A 22,197-nucleotide genomic window follows, 5' to 3' on the forward strand; every position below is an offset into this window, starting at 1 on the left:
CGGATTTGGTGATACCCACTTTTGAGGTCAATTTTTTAAAAGATAATAGCATTGGCCATCATATCTAGCATGTCATCAAGACGCGGTATGGAATACCGATACTTGACTGTGATTTTGTTGATGGCCCTACTATCAATACACATCTTTCATGTGCCATCCTTCTTAGGTGTAAGAAGGGTGAGCACGGCACATGGACTTATGCTCTCTCGAATGAAACCCTTCTCTAGGAATTCATCAATCTGCCTCTTCAACTCAGCGTACTCCTTTGGGTTCATTCTGTAATGCGGGAGGTTTGGTAGAGTCGCCCCAAAGATTAAATCAATGGCATGTTGTATATCCCTCATAGGGGAAAGCTCATTCAATAGATCATCAAGAAAAACATCACGAAACTCATGTACTACCTGAATTGCCTCAGTGCGTAACTCTACGCTAGTCTCTGGTGCACTCTCCCTAGCCACAGGGGCGTATATCATCGAGTTCGCCTGTCTCTCACTCAAAGTCTTTGGCATTCAAAATATGGAGCGCTTTGGACTTGTACTTCAACTCCTTCGCTTCTTTTGGGCCACTCACACCACTCTGTGTAGTGAACTCTTTCTCAGTTGTATTCTTGAGTGGCAGAGGATTTAGCTTGACCTTCTTGCCCTCAAACCAGAATGTACACACATTTAAATGACCAAATATGGTAACATCTCTGTCATAGAGCCACGGCCTACCCAGAATGATATGGCCCACATCCATAGGAACAACATCACACCAAATTGTGTCTTTATATGATCCGAACTGAATAGGGACAAGACAACGGTGTGAGACTGGAATGGATGTTTCATCAACCCAGGAGACTCTGTAGGGCTGAGGATGGGCTTCTAGCTTTAAGCCCAAGCGACTCACAGTGCTAGTCAATGCCACGTTGGCACAACTACCACTATCCACAATCATCTTACAGCTCTTTTCCCCACATTTTGCATAAGTGTAGAAGATCGTGTTGCGGCGCCAGTCATTAGTGTTCTTGGCTTGAGCCAGGGCGCAACGCACAATTGCGAGGGTTACAGACTCTTGTGCTCCCTCTTCTTCATCACTAGGGGTTTCGACTGGCTCATATTCCTCCTCCTCACTATCACTCTCTGGGGGCACTACTTCTACTTGCCTACCAATAACAAGTACTTTGGTGCCCTCTCTCATGCCGCACTGGTGAGCAAAATGACCAAACCCCTAACACTTAAACACCTAGTGGCCCCACTTCCATGTGAACTAAACCCGACAATCTCATTACCCTTATCATCCTTAGGTCTAGGCTGAACATTAAGGGAAGGTTTGTTTTGGAATCCGGTGTTAGGTCTAGCCCCGAAGGGGTTGGCCTTAGCACCGGATTCGCGAAAGTCAAACCGCCTTCCCACAGATGCTTTAAGGTATTGCTGGACATCTAACACTACTTGGTACAATTGTTCAATAGTGTCTATCTCTTTGGCGAGCAATTCTCTCCTGATATCAGGACGGATGCCCATTTTGAAACGAGCGAGGGTAAAAACTGGGTCCTCATCAACCTCACAGCGGGTCGAGTATTCTTAAAACTTCTCGATATAGTCTGTAACACTCATGGAACCCGGTCGAAGAGACTGCCACTCATCAATCAATCGTAAGCGATAAGAGAAAAGGAGGTACTTTTCTTTAAGCGTTTCTTTCATCTCTACCCAATGAACTATTGGGAGTTCCCTCGCTCTTTCTTTCGCTCAACCGTCGCCCAAAACCTCTTTGCTTGACCCACAAGCTTCATCTTGGCGAATCGGGCTCGTCGAGCATCTGACATATCATACCACTCAAAATAGTGGTCCATATCCGTCAGCCAATCTAGAAAGGCTTTAAGGTCCAAGTTGCCATCAAATGTAGGGACATCTACCCTAACTCCCTTGAAGAGTTGTTCATCTACGTCATATTGATCATGATGTCCCTCACGGATGGGTGCACAGGTACGTGCCCATGACTAGCTCCTTGGCCACCTCCATTCCTTGGTCTAACCTCCTGACCAACTGCCTGAGATTGGGCATCCTCCCCAGTGGTGGGGTTTGCCCTAAAGGAGACCTCTATTTCTTCAAGGCGTTCATCTATGCGTTGTTCCAAGTGCTTATTCAATGACTCAACCTGCTGGGCTAACTTGGCCATTGTTTCTTGCAGTTGCTCCATGTTTAGTGTGAGGTGCAAGCCGAAACCACAACCCATACGTGTGGGCATACACTGACTTGCTCAACCTAAGGACCTTCTATGGCAACTATATGCGTCTAAAAACTAAATGACCGTACAAGACTCTATATGAAGGAGACTACACACCGTTACTAAAATTCAGCTATATATGATGGACTGAATGCATGAAGGACTCAAACAAACTAAACCCTAAATATTTTGTGAATTCCCCTACAAGAACCCTAGGCTCTGATACCAAATTTGATGCAGGACATGAAATTTACGTATGAGATGCAAGAATTCAGGCTTAGATCATACCAATTCAGAAACAGTTGCACAAATTCTACATCCCACACGACAATCCAAATCATTCAATTAAAAAGGGGAATTTATGCCGGTCCAGGCCGACATAGGCTAAGACTGTACCAATAAAAATTATAAACCAAACGATGTCAAAGGGAAATAGAAATCAACCACACATGCATGAAAATTAGTCTCTAATCCAAGGGATTCCCCAATTTCAATTCAAGGAACCCTAGCGTGAAAAAGGGGCAAATAAATTAAGGATAATGGAAACTAAGGCTAGGGTTTAGGAAATATGAATGAAAAGAGGAAAACCTGACTTGGAGAAGCTCCTGCGTGCATATGGTGACCCGGGGCTGACGCACGTGCGCGAGTGGGCTGGTCGCGGGTGTGATGGAAGGCCGCCTCCCAAAGTGACACCTAGGCTTTGGTCGGCCAGGGAAGACCTTCAATCTCTCCAAGTCTGACGACGATCCGACCTAAGGTCGAGGCGTAGTGTTCTGCCGAAGTTTCAGCCCTCCTACAGGTCCAGATTTTGGAAACTGCCTGTAGGTGGATGAATAGCTGCAAAAGCTGAAAAATTCAAAGCAATAATGATGATAGAAGATGAGATATATGGATGGAAGAGGGTAGGGCGGATGGGGATAGATGTAGCTTCGCACCACGGTAGTTAGCCCTTCGAAGAAGGGAGGGCTTGGCACCCACTTTTGAATTCTTCCACAACTCACGAAGAGAGTAGAAAAATAAAGCAAGAATTTTTATTAAACTTGAATGAATGAAAAGAACTACAAAGGGTGCCTATTTATAGGGAAAACCCTATACCAAAAAAACTCACACTATGTGCGCAACCTATTACTTGGCGAGGAAGTAAACTAAAATAAAAACCAAACAAAGAAATCTAAAGCGTTCACGATGTTCTAAATAATAACAATAAGCAAAACTTAAAATATAAAATCAATCCGACGAGTGGGCTACGATCATGAGATCCTATGATGGGCTTTTCTTGACTATCGGGCCCACTTTTTTTTTAACCAAAACTTATCTTCTAGGTAGGAGGCCCTCTCTGGACGTCGTCATCGAGCCAGATCGATGGTGGGGTCCTCCTTCTGCGTACGTACGTGCATAGGGGTGGTGGTGTGCGTGTGCATGTAGGTGGCGAGCGGGCGTGCGTATGCACGATGTCCTCATCACATCTTCTATAAAGATCCGCGTGTTTACATTTGCTTCGTTATGAAGGTCCATGATAGTTTTCCAAGTTGATAAACTATAATCTAAACATGAAGGAGGGCCCACCAAAAGCATTAATGACACAACTGTTTGCCTTCAATGTAACCTAAGTTGGGGGAGACTACGCTATCATAATTTTGGAAACCGATGGGTAACTTTTGTTGAATCCCATCTCACTCTACTTGAGGCAACAGATCTTGTCCCAGCAAACACCATGCTTCTCATCTTTGATGTCCAAGCCTGAAGAAATCATACAAAACCTTCCTGAACTTAAGATTGGAGGGCGAATCTTAGTTGCATGATCCTTCTAGTAAGGTTGCACTCCGGCTTCAAATCACACTTCAGACTCAAGCTCTATGTAAGACCCGTGTCCTACCTCGTACCGTTCCGTAGGCTCCCGCGGTCTTTTCGGTCGAATTCCGGCAACCCGTGATTTTTTATCGGCAGTTGCGTGCGACCTCGAATCGTATTTTGTATTCCAGAGTCGGCTCGACACGACACTTGTACCAGTGCGACCGCGTCGTCGCCACGGTTCCGACGTCGCATCTCGCGCGCTGAGGCGATACCCAGGCCAGGAGATGTAGGCTCGCGTTCGGTTCGAGGAAACGCCGCGCGTTGCAATCCCAAGATAATGTCCCATCAATCATGTCAAAAGTCAAGTACTTCATCCCATCAAGTCAAGTACAAGCAACATCCCTTTCTTACATCACCCTTACCTAAAGTCAACTTTCCTATCACCTCACCATCTCTCTCCCATCACTTCTCTTACATCACTTCCTCTCTCATCTCCTTTCCTCTAAGCAATCCCTCCATGGAGCAACTCACGTCCATGGCTCCCATGAGAGGGCTAGTGTGGCCCACCTCCCTATCTCCCATCTCCACCACCCAATGATCATCTCCACCATTGAAGTTGTTTCTTTGGGACTCTATCACGCATTGGCGGAAGAAGGAAGAAGAGATCTCGAGGTGGGTGTTTTCTTTTGTTTTGTTTGTGTGGATTTGATTATTTGAGGGCCCACATGTGGTGGGACCCATCTTGATGTATGTTTTGTATCTTGGATGGGCCCATAGTGGTGGGGTCCCTCCTATTTTTCACCGTTCCTCTCACCTTCTCTCTCTCCCTCTTTTTTATTAAAGATGATAATGGGGGTGGCCCACTTGATCTACGCCGTACGGCCGTGAGGACCCACCTCAATGTATGTGTGCATCTGGCCGTCCATCTGCTGGACTAGCTTGGATGGTGTTAGGCCACCATGATGTATCTGTACTCCATACCGTCTATCTGCAGGTTCCACCCTACACGTGTGAAAATCGCACACAGTCCAATTGGAGGACGTCAGTAGGATGCGTGGACCTCACCAGGAATTTTATACATAATATATATTATGTACATCTTTCATCCACTGCAGGCAGTAGTGCTGCTGACACCGTGAGTGAAGAGAAAACACAAATAGCAGTTTGGTCTTGTGGACCCCACCATGATTTATTTGCTTCATCTATGCATGTGAGGTGGCCACGTGTGGACCCCACCTTGATGTGTTGTCTCCACCGTCCAGACCTTGGACGGTGGAGCATGTATTTCATGGTCCGTATGGGGGAACCCATCAGACCGTCCAAATGGTGGGAAAGCACCTTGAATGTATGTATTTCACCCACTGTCCACATGGGATGGTGGGGCCTGCTTGAGGACGTGAGTCGTCCAGACGGTCCAGATTGGTGGGTCCCACATGGAGTATGTGTTTTATACACACCGTCCAGCGTCCAGGGTCCGGACGCTGGACCTCTTTCAAAATAAAAAAATATAATAATAACATACTATATTATATATAAATGCTGTGGTGGGCCCCATGTGGGACCCTCCTGTTGGACGGATGGGCAGAGATACCTCACTAGCTATATAGCTATGAAATGACGTCAGTAGGTGTATTCATTTCATCCCCACCGTCCGCTGTTAGAGACGGTGGGACTCACCAGACGCTGGACGTACCACACCCCCCTGTATTATATAATATATATGTATGTATTATTATATAATATAATATTATATTATGTGGGCCCCACGTGGACCCACCTCACCTAGACTGAGGTAGATTTAAATCTCTGGTGGGGCCACCTTAATGATTATTGTATATCTCAGCTGTCCAGCAAGCCTGGACGGTGGGTACCCACCTATGATGTATGCATTTTATTATCCACACCGTCCATGTATGAATGGTGCAGACCACCGTGATATGTGTTATAGCACACCGTCCATCCATCTGGATGACGTGGCCCACCCCTGCATGTGTGGGGTGGGGTCCAACTTGATGTGTGCATTTCACATCACAGTCCAGTGGCTGGACGTGTGCACGGCCCAGATGTATGTTTTATATCTCACCATCCAATCCCATCCCAGATCGTGTGTTGCCCACCCCACACGTGTTGTACGTGTGGGATGGAACCCACCTTGATATATGATTTGGTTTTCTAGCCGTCCGTCCGTTTGGAATGAGCGGGACCCACCTTACTATATATTTAGTATTCACACCGTCCATTCATTTGATGAGCACGTATGTAGACCCCCAACTTTGATGCATGCGTTACATTCACACTGTCCATCCATTTTATGAGATCATCCTAGGACTAAAAATGGGGCAGATCTATCAGGTGGACCACACGTGCGGAATTGAACGCCTACCATTGAGATCCTTAGGGATCAAAGAGGTTCTGGATCAATATGATATTTGTTTTCCTCTTGGTTTAGGTCTTTGTGGCCAAATGAATAGACTGGATGGAAAATAAATGCTATGGTGGGCCCCCCTTAATTTTAAGGATGGAAATCATTATCACCACTGGTATGTGTGGTATGGTCCAGATGATCTTTGTTATGATTCAATTTTTGGATAATACTCTAAACTAATCTCTAGAGATGAATGAATGGTGTAGCGGTTGCGGCCCACTTAATGTATATGAGGCCCATTAGTGCGGCCCATTGATATACCCCACTTGATGTGTATAAGGCCCATGTGTAGGCCTCACCTATTGTGTATTTGAAGCCCATGGGTTGTGGCCTGTTGTGAGGTATTTGAGGCCCATGGGCAAGGCCAGACGTGATGTGTTTATGGCCCATATGATGAGGCCCATTGAGATGTATTTCCAGCCCATTCGACTTAGCCCATTTGTATTGGCCCCTTTGACTTGGCCCATTTAATTCAACCCATTGATGCGGCCTGATGTTATATATATTGGCCCACGAGTGAGGCCCAATGTGATGTGTATACGCCCCATAAGCGAGGCTCATGATGATGTGTATTAGGCCCTTGTGTGAGACCATGGGCCCACTATATGTTGGCGCTATAAGGACCGCTCCTTGAGAGCAATGTTAGTTAGATGTCCACATTGTTAGGTAATGATGGTTTAATGTCCACGTTGCGACCTTCCCTCAGGCCTTGTTCGATTCCGATTGTCGTGACCGATTTACCGACTCTGATTATCGATCGATCCTGATTGTCGTGACCGATTTACCATTTCTGATTATCGACCGATCCAATTGTCGTGGCCGATTTGCCGATTCTGATTATCCATCAATCCGATTGTCGTGACCGATTTGCCGACTCTGATTATCGATCAATCACGATTGTCGTGGCCGATTTGCCGATTCTGATTATCGATTGATCCGATTATCGTGACCGATTTACCGATTCTGATTATACATCGATCCGATTGTCGTGACCGATTTGCCGACTCTGATTATCGATAAATCCCGATCGTCGTGACTGATTTGTCGATTCTGATTATCGATTGATCCCATTGTCATGAACGATTTGCCGACTCTGATTATCAATCGATCCCGATTGTCGTGATTGATTTGCCGATTCTAATTATCGATTGATCCGATTGTCGTGACCGATTTGTCGACTCTGATTATCGATCGATCCTGACTGTCGTGACCGATTTACCGATTCTGATTATTGACCGATCCAATTGTCGTGGCCGAATTGCCGATTCTGATTATCGATTGATCCGATTGTCGTGACTGATTTGCCGATTCTGATTACCGATTGATTCCTATTGTCGTAACCGATTGTCGTGACCGATTACCGATTCTGATTGACGTAACTGATTTGCCGATTCTGATTATCGACAGATTCTGATTTATCGAGGCTGAGTATCGAGGCCGATTTTGATTTGTCGAGGTCGATTTTGACTGTCAAGGCTGAGTATCGAGGCCGATTTTGATTTGTCGAGGCCGTTTATATAGGCCGATTTCAATTGTCAAGATCGAGTGTCGAGGCCGATTTCGAGTGTCGATTTCGTTTGTTGAGGCCGATCGTCGAGGCCTATGTGATGAGGCCCATTGTGATGCATTTGAGGGTCAGGCGATGGAGCCCATTGTGATGTATGTTAGGCCCATGTGAAAGGCCAATTGTGATGTGTATTAAGCTCTTGAGTGCGGCCCATGGCATTGTATATCAGTCCCTTTGTGAGGCATGGGTCCATTATATGTGAGGCTCTATGTGGGCCATTCCTTGGGGGTAATGTTGATTAAATTTCTACATTGTCCAGGCTGATTGTCGATGCCGATTGTCGGTGCCAGTTATTGATACCGATTATGAGTATGTGACAGCATTGCATCACGATACATGCCCATATGCATCATCTGCATGTTTGTTATGAGATGTGGTTGACCATTGCATATGACATTGGGCATGTTGTTATGAGACTCCCGGATAGGAGGAGATTGTCTCACATGAGTACATGGTATGCGCAGGATTGATGCATGACTGGTTTGTATGACTCATGCATCTTGCATTGTGTGTTGTGATTACTGTACGTCCTAGTGACATTAAGGGCATAGCCTTCACAGGTATTTCGTGAATGGTCAGATGGGACACCGAAAATCTGTTCTACATGGGGTGCTATAGATATCCCTGGGTGAAAGTCCCTAAACCCTCTTGGTTCCAGAGGTTGCTCCAACGTCTAGACCGAGTGGATGTATGAGCGCATGAGGGCCGCATACCATTAGGCCGCGTCTCCCACTGTGTCGTGGTCGGTTGGAAGGGGGTACGGCCTTACCTGCCCGAGAGGAGGGGGCAATGCTAGGCTGAGTCTGACCAGCTCGAGGAATAGGTCCGCTATCGACGAGCCGGGCCCGATATTGGCAGGCGGATAGTGAGGTCTCTTCCACTCACCTTGTTGCGCGCGATGAGGCGGCAATCTAGTTTGGAGTGTAATAGACCCCGGTGATTTCCCAGAGAGTAACCGTACTGATATGTGGACTTATTGAGCAGGAATTGCATATTCATTCATTCATTCCTTCACTATTCACTCGGGCTGGTGGTGCGTAACTATTTGTTACGTGTACCTTCGCATGGCCAGGATTTCGGTTGGGCGCGCGACTAACCTGAGATTAGGAGTTTATCACATTGAGTCTGACTATCCAAATTTAGGTATGGGACTGGTTTGGATAGAAGCCCCTTGTGATGGACCCCGTGACCTGCGATACTACGTACTATCATCCCGACTTCACACTCCAGCATGGTCATTCCATTCGCACCACATATCGCATTACATCCGCCGCTTATGGCATTTTGGGTTACTATGTTTATGCGTTTATATGACCCAGATACAACTGACGGTATTCGTGGACTCATTAGGATTTGTATATTACATTGTATCAGCGGCATCTGATATTTGGCTTATTGTCTCCGCATTGCATAGTTGATCTACATTGCTTCATCAGTATATGATATTGTTTTTATTATATTTCTGCGTCGCATAGCCTGGATAAGACTGATGGTATTTATGGGCCTATTAGCATGTCTTCGTATTACTCTGATTTCGTATGATTTATGATCTTGCTAGTGTTTCTGATATTGTATGATTATGGGTTTTTCAGTATTTCCGCTTACTCTGATTACTCTGATTACTCTGATAGTGCTTACTTGGCCCTTACCTTATGCACACACACTCTCACCACCCACTAAGCTTTCTATAAGCTTATGCACGATAGATGCGTGCAGGTGGTGTTAGGTTGCAGCAGCCTTGAGCCTGGAGCGTGCAGCGGTCGTCTGGAGCCTTGATTTATTTTATATATGTATTTCCCTTTCTGTATTGTACTCGAACGATTATATTAGTGGATATGTGATGATGATGCTGTTTTTTTTGTGATTTGGGTAATCTTGTGGTTATGCTCATTACGAGATAAATATACGTTGGAAAATCCTCCTTGTAGGATCCCAGGATCGGAATCTGGCGTATATACGCTGGGAGCCGAGAATGGGGTACTACGGAGGCTGTCAGCACCGGATTCGGCGATTGAGAATTTTGTGAGCCTGGTTTCCGAGTTTGGGGCATGACACTCTAACTCCTGCTTCCTAGCTATTTATACTTGCTAACAATTCAAAATAGAGGCTTCCCTGCTCTCGCACCTAAATCTGTTGTCAATTCACTTCACGCTTCATGCAACTATAGGGAAAAGCAAAAGCAGCACTTTTAGCAGATATGAAATGAGGAAGAGACTATCTTCAGTTGAGGCCACATAGGAAAGAACTCTCCTCTTCCAGCTACAAAGACATAGGAGTGTCAATGGGTGTGGACCCAAGCCAGTCCAGGCAGAGGGAAATCAAAACATTTGAATCAATCCAGCTTGATTTACCCAGGCAGCCCAGAACAAAATTTAGGCCAGGCCTCGGCCCACTGATGGCCTTAGACACTATAGCAATTCAACAAGGGGCACCATATGCATTGAGGAGTTTGAAATGGTGAGCTGAATCCATAAGTAATTACATGAAGGAATAGATATACAAAAGCCAACAGCCACCAATGTAGTAGCCTCCCACCCTAAAGCAGATTTGAGAGAATGTAGAACCATTTCATTGTACTGATTTTAAGGCTTGAAACATTGGCAAATCATCAAGAGAGTCGACAAAATTAGCAAGGAGACAATCTGCAAGAGAAACAACCAAAGGGAACATTAGAACTGCTCGTACCTTAAATAATCAACCCAAAAAAAAAAAAAAATTGGTTCAGCAGGCACCCAAATTCCTCCCATGATGATTAAGGACAGTGGATTTCCTTGCAGAATGCAGAATCCTTCAAAATAGGAGTTCTCATTGATAACAACAAAAAGACAAGATTTTAGAATTTCTTATACAACCAATCAACTTTAGGCAAAACCAAATTGATCCATGACCGACAACAAGAAATCCACAGCACCAAATCACAAGCTTTGCAGATATATACCATCCAGTAAAAGTCCGCATGTTCCTGTTAGCCTCTAATAAGTACAAATCCCTCATCAGTTCATGCAGTGAGAGAATGTTATCCACACTCGAGCAGCTCGAGATGAAAGCTGACCAATATTGGTTGATAATATCAAAGAGTGCCTACCATGTCTTCAAGTAACACGTGCATGTCCTACCTCTTACTATAGGTCCCTCATCGATTCAGGCACCAGAAGAATGTAATTGACATTAAATTGGCTTGAGATGAAAGCTAGTTGATATGGGCTTATAATATCGGGTAGTGCCTAAATGACCGACCTATTGAATAAAGTCGGCATAAATACATGTCGGTCATAGGTCGGTTATAGATCGACCCGACCATAGGTCAGATGTAGCTCGGCCTTACGTCGGTATAACTACATATTGGTCATAGGTCGGTTATAGATCGACCTGGCCTATGACCATAGGTCAAATGTAGCTCGGCCTTAGGTCGGCGTAACCTCTGACAAGGTGAATGTTGATCTGTCGAAGAGGCTCGGCATTATCTACTTCCACTCTATCTGGCGCATCCTCCGCCCGACCTTGTCCTGAACGAATAGCCCGAAAATCTCTCCAACGTCCCAAAGATCTCTCCCAAGATCTGCAAGAGATAAGAGCGGATCCCAAGGATCCCAGATGACCGTAATCCCTGGAAGATCCCCAGAAGATCTGGATACCCATACGGGAAAGATCTCCAAAACAGCAGGAGTCCTAATTGGGGAAGGCTCCCAACGGCGTTATCTTCCCTACTAAATAGAGAAGATTTCCTGCTAAAATGGTCTTCCCTCTCAACCATATACAGTGAAAGGTACACACATTCATATGAATACTCTATCTAGAATACGACTGGTGACTATTTTCCTAAAGAATCACCTCCTAAAAAGACCTCATTTCCTGACTTAGGCATCGGAGGGTTCCCTGCACTAGCCAGGGTCTCCTTTGTCTTTTACTTTCTTGTATGCAGGTTCCAAAGGATTAACCAAGGAGGGTCTGCAGGAAAACTACATCGACACCTACCATAATTAGTATGTTTAGCAAAGCACTTTCAACAAAAATTGTAAAGGATCCTTGAAAAACAAAATGAAAGAATAATGGTTGAAACTAATTTGTTGTACTCCTTTAGGGATAAGAGTGAAGGGGTTAGAAGGAATCTGCCTCAATTAAAGAGCTCTTGTATTGCCTCACAAGATTCCATGCCAAACCAACAAGGCTGAAAGAGGAATTCATTGAACCCATCAGGCCTAGGGGGTCTTATTATGGCTTGCCCCCACATTAATATTCTCGATGTTATGTTGGGTGGCATTGCCACAAAGTTCTCTGTGTGATCATCATACGATCATAACCTTCCCAGCTATCTAGGATCAGCATTATGAACTCTGTCATCCGACCCAAATTAAATGGGATAAGGCTTAGATGATGATGATTACGAACTACGTTAAACAGGAATTCTTATGATTGCTTAGCAAAATTTCGACGGCCAGCTGCCCACCTGACATCGACCCTCCTTTACCCAAACTGGTGACATGCTAGAACAAGCATTATTAAGCAAAGTTGAAAATAGCAAGTGACAAAAGCATTTAATCCTCAGTTTCCTTCGGGCTTTAGAACAAATCTTACTGTTATCCAGGTCTTTCAGTTCAATGGTGTTCCTCGCTCTCCTCATCACCAAAGAAGCATACAAGAGTAATGTCTTTATCCCATCAAACAACCATTTTAATGCCGTTCTTTTCTTGTATGGAGGAGACTAACATATTCAAAAGACATTTTGTCAATTTTTGGTAGGCAAAGTGCCACAACAACCCATTTCGATGTCCACATGCAAAGCTTAGATCTCCTCCCGCATCATGAAGCTATAGCATCACCTAAGACTTGTTTCGTCCAAGACTTCGGATGAATTATTTACATTTTCTAAATGTTGTATAGACCAGAAGATTGGCCTCAGTTTCCCAGTAGTTCACATAAATATCCAGAAAGTAAAGTGTTTCATAACACATTCAGAGCAATTCTTAGACCTAAATGTTAAAAATTGAAAAGCTATCACATCATGTCAGAAATTTTCAAGTCTTTCTTCAATCCTTGATAGCACGGTTCACAATTCACATTAAGGTGGATAGGCAATGAAAACTTCAATGGGAGTGAGTAATCTTCGTGGTTTCTCAAACTTGCAGGAAAAGAAAAGAAAAGAAAAGAAAATTAACAAATAAACCATTATTTATGTAAGATAGCAATAATATAGTAACAAGAAATGCTATGGTAAGGTTGGATTGAAGTAGTAGTAAAATAGCAGACATGCCAAGCTGGTACATATCTGCAGGATCTGAGGCTCTGAGCCTTTCGTAAGGTGGGTCCCATCAGGAACCCACAAATCAGGCTGCCGGCTGATGCTGGCCCGCCCATCCAAGCCACACATGGACATTGAAAGTTCATTTTTCCTAACAGTCCATTTTCCTCAAATATGTTTGACCCACTTTATGAGATGACCAGACTGTTTTACAGACCAGGAATGTTCGTGGCAGGCCCACCTGATGAATATCTTGATCTCGCTATGCAAAGTTGGCACATGTACTGCAAAGCACCTCTTCACCATCCTCACCCACATTGCCTCAGCATTTCTCACCCTCCATCTCCACACATGAACATAGAACATTGTATTGCCCATTATGTAAACGGCCTCAATCTTTATGTTTGACACTCTCCGCTAAAATGATGAGATATTATGCATTGTTTGGGTCGAAAGTTTGTAATAGTAGCCCCCGGTCTTTCAGTTTGTAAAATGGGCATCATGGTTCAGTGATTACAATTGCTGATATTGTGGGACCCACTTCCAATGGCCCATGCACCAAAATCTCCAAGGTGGAATAGGTAGCCTCAGTCCCCTAACAAGTAGACAGTAAAGAAAGAAACTACTACAATTGTACATTGAAGCAAAAATACCAAGTATCCTACCGCTAGGATCTTCCAATCTCGGGGACCTTTTGTGCATGGACCATCCGCAATGAGCCGTATCATACCATTGGTTTGGATCACTGAACCACAGGTACAAGTTGTACAAACTGTAAAACCCAAACACATTATACTACAAGCTCTCAGCTCAAGCATTTATATAATAGAGATGTTCACATCCAACTGGTTGAATGAGAAGTTATTGTCCAACCAGACAATAAGTTCCAACCTTTCATATGTTTGAGAAATCCAACCCTTCCAATGTGTTGGTCCCACCATAGGGATCTCCTAGTGCAAAAATCAGCCAATTCGACTCATTGGGTTGGAGACACTATAGCAAACAATGAATGGCCATTGATACAATAAAGAAATGTTTGTGAGGCCCACCAAATGGGTGGATTAGGCTGATTTTTTATTAAGCTGAACCTCATGTTGTGGCCAACCTTTTGGACAGGTTGGATGTTGCACAAACATGATACGAAGAAAATATTCATTGATTGAACACCAAATTACCAGTCCAACCACTTGGATGTGAGCATCTCTTTATATACTACCTCAAAACATTGAAGTCTGAGCAATTTTACATGACACTTTCATAAAATACCAACATTCTCAAACAAGAACCTAAATTTCTAGAAAACCAAATGCATGTAAAAGTAAGCCAAATCAAGTACAGTGACTAGCTTACCTTAAAACTCCTTTCAATTTCCCAAGGAATACCCATCTCCCAGTTCTGGCCCGCCGATGGTAACTGAAGCAGATATCAATCTCGAAAACAATAACCGTTCCATCAATCAAGTGCCTCTAAGCGAAATCTCCAACTGCTCGATCCTCTTTGCCAGCTCGTGCTTCCCGCAATGCTTCAACCCGTCCGTAACCATGTCAAAGTTCTGGGCCCTTGGGGCGAAACCCATCTCTGTCATTTCCACCAGATAATTCGCAGCCTCAACAAATCTCCCGCCCCGACCACACATCTTTATCAGCATTGTGTAAACAGGTCGGTTTGGTGGGTGGCCCTGCACCTTCATATCACTGAAAAAGCTAAATGCATCATCAAACTGCCCACTCCTACAAAGTGCTTTAAGAATCGGGGCATAAAGACTTGGAAACGGCTTCTGCCCGTCCTCGACCGAGCAATGAAAGAGCCTGAACGCTTCATCGATCCGGCCAGCCTTCGAGACAGCGGGGATCATAATCTTGTACGTTGAAATATCTGGGCACAGCCCTAACCGATTAACATCGTGGAGGAGGTCGACGCAGAAATTAACCTCTCCAGACTTACAGATCGCCTCCAGTAAGGAATTGAATGTGGAAACGTCGGGCAAGAATCCTTCCTTCGTCATCTTCCGGACCATCTCCTTGGCCGACTCAAGGTACCCGGCATTGATCATGCCGTCAATGAGGAGGTCACGGCCACGGACAGGCGGATTGAACCCCTTCCGGCTCATCTCCTCCAGGAATTCCTGGGCCTCCTTGAACTTACCAGCAGAGCACCAGCCATTGACAAGGACTGAAAACGTCTGCTTGTCAGGGGCCGCACCCTTCCGGGCCATCCGGCGGATAAGTGCATATGCTCCCTGGAAGTTCTTGACCTCGACGAGGGCGGAGAGGAGGGAATTGTAGACAGGGACCGTCTGCGGGCAGCCGAAGTGCCGCATTCGATTGAAGACCTCGACGGCCCGGTCGACGAGACCGTGCCGGCCGTAGGATTCGATGACAAGGGAGAAGGTGTCGGGTGAGAATGGAAGGCCGAGGGACCTCATCTGCTCGGCGGCCTTCCACATGTGTTCCCAGTGGCGGGAGCCGCCAAGGGTCCGGATCAGCTCCTCGAATTCAATGGCTGTGGGAGCGTATCGAGGCTGGGAGCGGGCCCACGCGAAGAAACGGAAGGACGGGATTGGGGAGTTGGAGCAGGAGCGGAGAACGCGGTAGACGATGTCGGAGGTGATGGAGATGCGGAGCTTCTGGAGGGTGCGTTCAAGGTAGAAGTCGCGACGGACGATGTTGGAGATGTGATGGACGGCTGCGAAGTAGTCGTCGTGGGATGATGGAGGGTGGAGATTGGTTGGGGATGGGGTTTGGGTGTTGAGTGGACGGTGGAGATGGGGAGATGGACGGTGGAGATGGGGTTGGTGTAGGAAGGATAGGCGGAGGAGGGTTAGAAGGGTGGCAGGTTTGCGGAGGAGCATTTGTGTTTGGGCTGGGAGTCGGAAGATAGTGAATGGAAATTCGGGAGGGAGGGTGCGGTTTTTCGATCGAGTGTTTTAAAACCCGGACCGGATGGCGACCCGGTCCGGGGTTCCGGCCCACCGGAAGTTGCTGTGGTCGGAAGCTATGTAGGGCTCATAAATATTCCAGTCATAAATCCAATCTGTTCACCAGTTTCTTAAGATCATAATAAGATGGAAATGCAAAAAACAGGTAGATCCAAAACTCAGGTGGACCACAACAGTTGAGATTTAACTTTCACCATTGGAAACTTTGTGGGAGCCACAGAAGTTTTGGATAAGGATGATATTTGTGCCTACAGTGTATCCCGGAGGTAGTAACGTTACGAACGGTTTGGATGGTATATAAACATCATCGTCGGCTCCAACAAGGTTTCACTGATTACCGTTTCGATTATCTTGTTTACTGTTCTGTCGGCCAGGCTGAGTTCTTGGATCTTCCTTCATTTTGGAATCCGTCTGCGAGACTTACGAACGGTGTGGATTTCTCATAGGCATATCAATAGATCTCACGTAATTTTCAACCACGTGGACTCTCCATGGGAAGGGGCACAGGCAATTGGCGTTGGACCAAATAACTAAGGGTAGCTAGAAATAGTAAAATTACTTTTTAAGGTTTGGAAAACCATGAGATTTCCCCAACCCAAGTGACTTGTGTGGTTGATTTATAATCGTAAATTTTAATTTGCAAGTGTTCATCTTCCTTAGTTTGGGTTTATTGATTGTTGGGACCGTTGGAACCCAAATCATCACCGGATGATGATTATGATCAACATCTTGCTAGGGCCCTTTCAACCCTTGGCCTACATTGACCTCTACAGGGCTACATTGTTGTCACACCCCAGACTCGGTAACCGGACTCATAAGGAACCCGATAACTGGTTCTGGCCACAACAGCCTCCGTAGTACCTCATTCTCAGATCCTGAGGCAGATTCCGATCCTGGGATCCTATAAGGAGGATTTTCATAACAGTATAATCATTCTAATACAAGCATACACAATATCACAGCAAGTATATCTGAGAATAAAAAATGACACACATTACAAAATCCACTAAGAATTTGAACTTTTACAAGTTTACATCAGGCCCAAAAGGACATACATCGGATAATAGGAAAAGAGAGAGAAATCATTAACACTGGAGTCCTCAAGCTCAACTCTACTCCACGCTCTGCCTCGACGACGCCTGTCTAGGATCACCTGCACACATCAATCGTGCATAAGCTTATACAAGCTTAGAGGGTGGTGAAAGTGTGTATCAATGGTACATAGAAGAATAACATGAGGTACAAGGAAAGAACATGCTCAATGAGAATATCACTAGCCTTACCAAGGCTTATCATGAATACCATACAATAAGTACTGGACGACATACCAAGGCAATACATGAAGGGGCTTACACAGCCAATGTTAATGTGATGCAAGTAATGTCAGTGCTCATATCCAAACTACATATCAAATACATTTTCAATCATAATGAAATCACCGGGGTCCAATACACTATTGAATGACTGCCGCTCTATAGACCCCGCACAGTCAGACGAGCGTAAGAGACCTCACTATCCGCCTATGGACAGCCAATCACCAGTAAGGCCTGACGGTAGCGGACTCATTTATGAGTTGGTCGGACTTAGCCTAACAATGCCTCTTCACACCAGGTAGGTAAGGTCACACTCCTATCCAACCGATTACACGACAGTGGGAGTTACGGCCTAACAGTATAAGGCCCTCGTGCGCTCATATATTCCACCTGGTTATGGCGTTAGAACAGATCCTTAGTACCATGGAAGTTTTGAAAATTTCACCCATGGGCATCCTATGCACTTGATATGCTCAAATAATATTTTCGATGTCCACACATACAGTCATCCACGAACGCCTCTATGGAGGCAAGGCCCCGATGAAGCAAGGGCGGTACCATCATGAAATACGATGGCAATGCATGAGTCACACACACAAATCATGCACTAGCCACAAGCACACAATGTGCGCGATGGGAGAAACTCCATCCTCAAGGACCACCACACAATGCAATCAATTCATACAGATGATGCATATGGGTCACGAAATGTAAGTGGGCTACCTGCAGAAATTATGGAATCCTCCATCCTGAGGAGGGTCAAGGTCTAGGCACGTAGACAGGTATTCTAAGAAGAAAATGAATCCTCTAGTGCGGGCCCAGTAATCTAGGATGGCCCACATGCTAAGAGAGAGTCATGGCCGTAAAGAGGGACGGTCCTAGCCAACCCAAGGTGGGCCTTTAACCACCTATAAAGGCCTCTACGGGCCTACCTTAGGGCCACCAAGGAGGACATCCAACCTCAACTGAATCCCAAAAGGGTAGCCCGCAACGCATATGATAAGAAATCTAAAGTCTAAGCAATGTATAGTCTTGTGCGCCATACCCCAAGCCCAAATCATATGCCATGAAGTGGGCACTCAAGTGAAGTTTGGGCCCAACCATAAGGATCATGAGTTCACTTATTATGGTGGACAGCCCATTTTCCTAACATATGGAAAGTCTTTATATTTAACGCAAGTAAGTTGGGCCTCACATCTCAGCCCAAGCATGGATTTATTATAATGGGTAAGCAAGGGCCCAACTGCTTGAGTATTTGGCCCATAAGACCCATCACAATGGTGAGGTAAATATAGGACCCAAGGGCCTAATGGGCCTATCAAAAGTTCCAGCCCAACCAAGGCTATAAGGCCCATTAACTAGAAGACTAGCCCGAGAAGAATCCAATTGGAATGGGCCTTTAATCATGCACTGATTCACATACAAACTAGATCTAGCTCCATGCATGTACTAGGAATTAATCATATGGTGGGAGTGCCTTCTCCCATCAAAATCTATGGTCTAGATGACCCATACATGACATGCATCAAAAGAAATTGCCATGATGGGGTCCATGGAGAATGGCCTCATCCATGAATCATGCATGCAAGAAAATAGGTCATTGACCTCAATCATGGAGACATAGGGGACCTCCATCATCACTTGATGGGTCCCACAAGTCTCTAAAGATGAGATGAAATAAGATTTAAGAGCACCCACCTTGCTTGGATCTTCAAAGTTCTTGATGCATTGAAATCCTTAGGCTTTAACGACCATGGATGAAGGGTCAAGATGGAAAGTGAAGGGTTAGATGAGGGGAGAGATGGAAGAAATGTGGCTGGAATTTTCAGCAAGGTGGGATGTTTGGGTGATCTTGCAAGGAGGAGAAGAGAAAATGAAGGAAGAGAGGGAGATATGGAAGAGTAGTAGAGGTGGAATGATGAGGGTATAAAGTCATTATGAGTTTTGGTAAGAGAACCCATCATAGCACATGGGGTAGAGAATCCAATGATGGTCTTGGGAAGAAAATCCATAATGAAGTTGCTAGGTTAGGGATATAAGTAATAGGCTAAGTAGCCATAGGTAATGATGGAATCTAGGGTGATATCACCCATCTAGGAGAACGTGTACAAGCACCGGGTGGGGTCCCACATCATGATCAACGGTCCAAATATTGCTCGACCTACATCTTTTGATGCACACGTCGGATTTACGCATGAGACGCGTCGATGAAACTGCAGCAACGATATAGTCACTATGGCACTAAATTTGGGTCGATCCGAGTTGGGTCTACATGACCGGACTTGAGGAAGACCGTAAATGTTAACCGAAAGCCATGGGTCACCGGAATTCGACCGGTAAGACCGCGAGACCAAAATAAATGAGATGCATACTCTCACACACACATGCGAACTCGGGTCGGGTCTCACAATTACTGCCCATATAATTGATTTGTGGGGCACATTGCCATTTCATATTTATATAAGTTTATTATAGGTCTCATCGTTTCAACCCAAGTCCACATAGAGGGCCATTAGTTTTGTTGTTAAAGGGAAGAATCAGAATACTACAGCGAGTCGTTCTTCCATGGGTTATCTTGATTTAACTGCTTATCTTACTGCCTGGTTGGATCCTTTAGGTATATCCGTTAATCATTTCTCCCATCCATTTTCATCTCAGTTTATATCATGGATGATTGACTCGGGTGTTACATATCATGTATCAAGCATCACTAAGTAATTTCCTTATTTATTCTTTATTTCATAATAAAATTAAATTGACAAATAGATTTTATATTGAAAACAACACTTGTCAACTTAGCTTATCATTGATCATTCCATCTGTTCAGCATGTGCTGTCTTTTCCTCTCATTCTTATTTTTACCAATTCCTTAACTAAACAACTACAATGTTTAGTCACATTTTTTTCTGGGAAGAAGATGGATGGGGGCATGAATCTGATGGCTCATACCTACTTAACGTGGATAGCTTCTCTTCCTCTCGTGTAGCGACATCCAACTCCAATAAAAGGGGAGGTCCTACGTTTTTGGCACGCCTGCTTAGAACATACATCAGCGAGTTCAATTGTTAATCCATTTCCTAACTGATTCCATGATATTTCATCTTTTCAGTGTGAAACTTGTCAATTATCAAAACACTTCAGTACTATTTATCAATATAGTAACAATAAATCAACGTCACATTTTGATTTGACTCACTTGGATATAATTGTCATCCTCTAGTCACTTGTATATTTGGCTCTTCATATTTTATTACTTTTGTTGATGATTACTCAAAATGTACATGCTTGTACTTTATGAAAAATATATTAGAAGTCGTGTTTATAGTACAAACCCTCATCAAATATATTAAAATACAATTTGAAAAGATTGTAAAGATTTGTTTATCAAATAATGCTAGTGAACGCATAGGTACGAGATCCACACATTTTTTTATTGTTGGGGAATTGAGTCACAAACATCTTGTGTTTATGCCATTCAACACAATGGAGTTGTTGAGCACAAAAATTGTTATTTATTGAAGATGATTGGGTCTGTGTTGATAGAAATGTCGGTTTTCAAAACTTATTGGAATGAAGGTATCCTTATTGCCACATATATATGTTACCAATCAAATGACATCTTCATCACTAGCGAATAATTATCCTTTTCAACTATTGCAGACCAATACTGTCATTTTAAACATTCCTCATTGCGTGTTCAGGTGTGTCTTTTTATCCATCTCATTTGAACTTCGATCGGTTTATTGTATATTCCTTAGATATTATAATACTAAAAAATGTTAAAGTGTTACTTTCCTATCACCAAATGCAAGTGCGTTTTCAAAAACATTGCCGTAATAAAAAAAATTAAAATTTTTTTTATTAAAAAAAAACAACGTTCCTTACTTTTTGCCACCCACATCTCCTGCCATGGCTAGTGCTACTCCCCCTCCCTACTCTTGAACTTGCTTCCACGCAAGAAGAGAAGTCAACTCCCACAACAGAACAAATACTCAAGTTCACTGTGCACCTTTTTAAGCTTAGCATATTCAAGCTCCTGCCAACTCTACATCTCTTAACCTTCTCATTACTCTTCGAAAAGCCAACCATGCAATCGTTCATCTTTATTGTTATCTTATTGATCCAATTGTATCTCGTCTAATTAGTGATCATGTTTCATATAATTAGTCACATTTATCCTTTTGTGCTTTTCTTTTATTTCTATCTTCTTCCTTTATTTCATCTTCAATATTAGATCCTTAAAAGACCTTAAGTGGAAGCAATGTTTGAGTTATTGGTATCGCTACAAGTGTCGCTGGCCGAATATAAAGATATAATATCGTTATCATTGATAATATCGCCGATAATCGGAAATGCTAGCAGACATGGGAGAAACTGTGGAATTTTTTAATGAGACTTCTTGAGATGCCTAAATATTTATATTTGTATATTTATGAATAAAAAATTTATAAAAAGAATGCATATATAGTAAAATATCTTTTAATAAGGGCTTAATAACACATGCTATCATAAGAAATCAGTCCAATAGTAACACAACAATCACTAAAATCTCATTAAACCAATTAGCAAGCAAGCAAACAAACACAGTACATTCATACATTTTTACATCCATGCATAATTAAGCGCATAATTTATAAATAAAATACATATGTATGATGGTCTAATTATCCAATCATCCATCCATCACATCCATCCATCTATCTAACCACCTATCCG

General features: G+C 43.9%; 1 protein-coding gene across 19 annotated transcripts in view; it reads right to left on the minus strand.

Moving 5' to 3' along the window:
• The window catches only part of LOC131239659 (pentatricopeptide repeat-containing protein At5g18390, mitochondrial), a 36,611-nt gene extending 20,468 nt beyond the window's left edge, over window positions 1–16,143 (minus strand). For 12 of the 19 annotated variants that reach the window (XM_058237484.1, XM_058237483.1, XM_058237481.1 and 9 more), the window contains exon 1: window positions 14,581–16,143. In XM_058237484.1, coding sequence (XP_058093467.1) covers window positions 14,687–16,081 — 1,395 coding nt within the window. In that variant the 5' untranslated portion in view covers window positions 16,082–16,143 and the 3' untranslated portion in view covers window positions 14,581–14,686. The other 7 variants (XM_058237478.1, XM_058237472.1, XM_058237468.1 and 4 more) reach the window with 4 other exon arrangements.
• Window positions 16,144–22,197: the final 6,054 nt, after the last annotated feature.

Source organism: Magnolia sinica, chromosome 3 (genome assembly GCF_029962835.1).
Source record: "Magnolia sinica isolate HGM2019 chromosome 3, MsV1, whole genome shotgun sequence".
In the NCBI taxonomy this organism is placed as follows: Eukaryota; Viridiplantae; Streptophyta; class Magnoliopsida; order Magnoliales; family Magnoliaceae; genus Magnolia; species Magnolia sinica.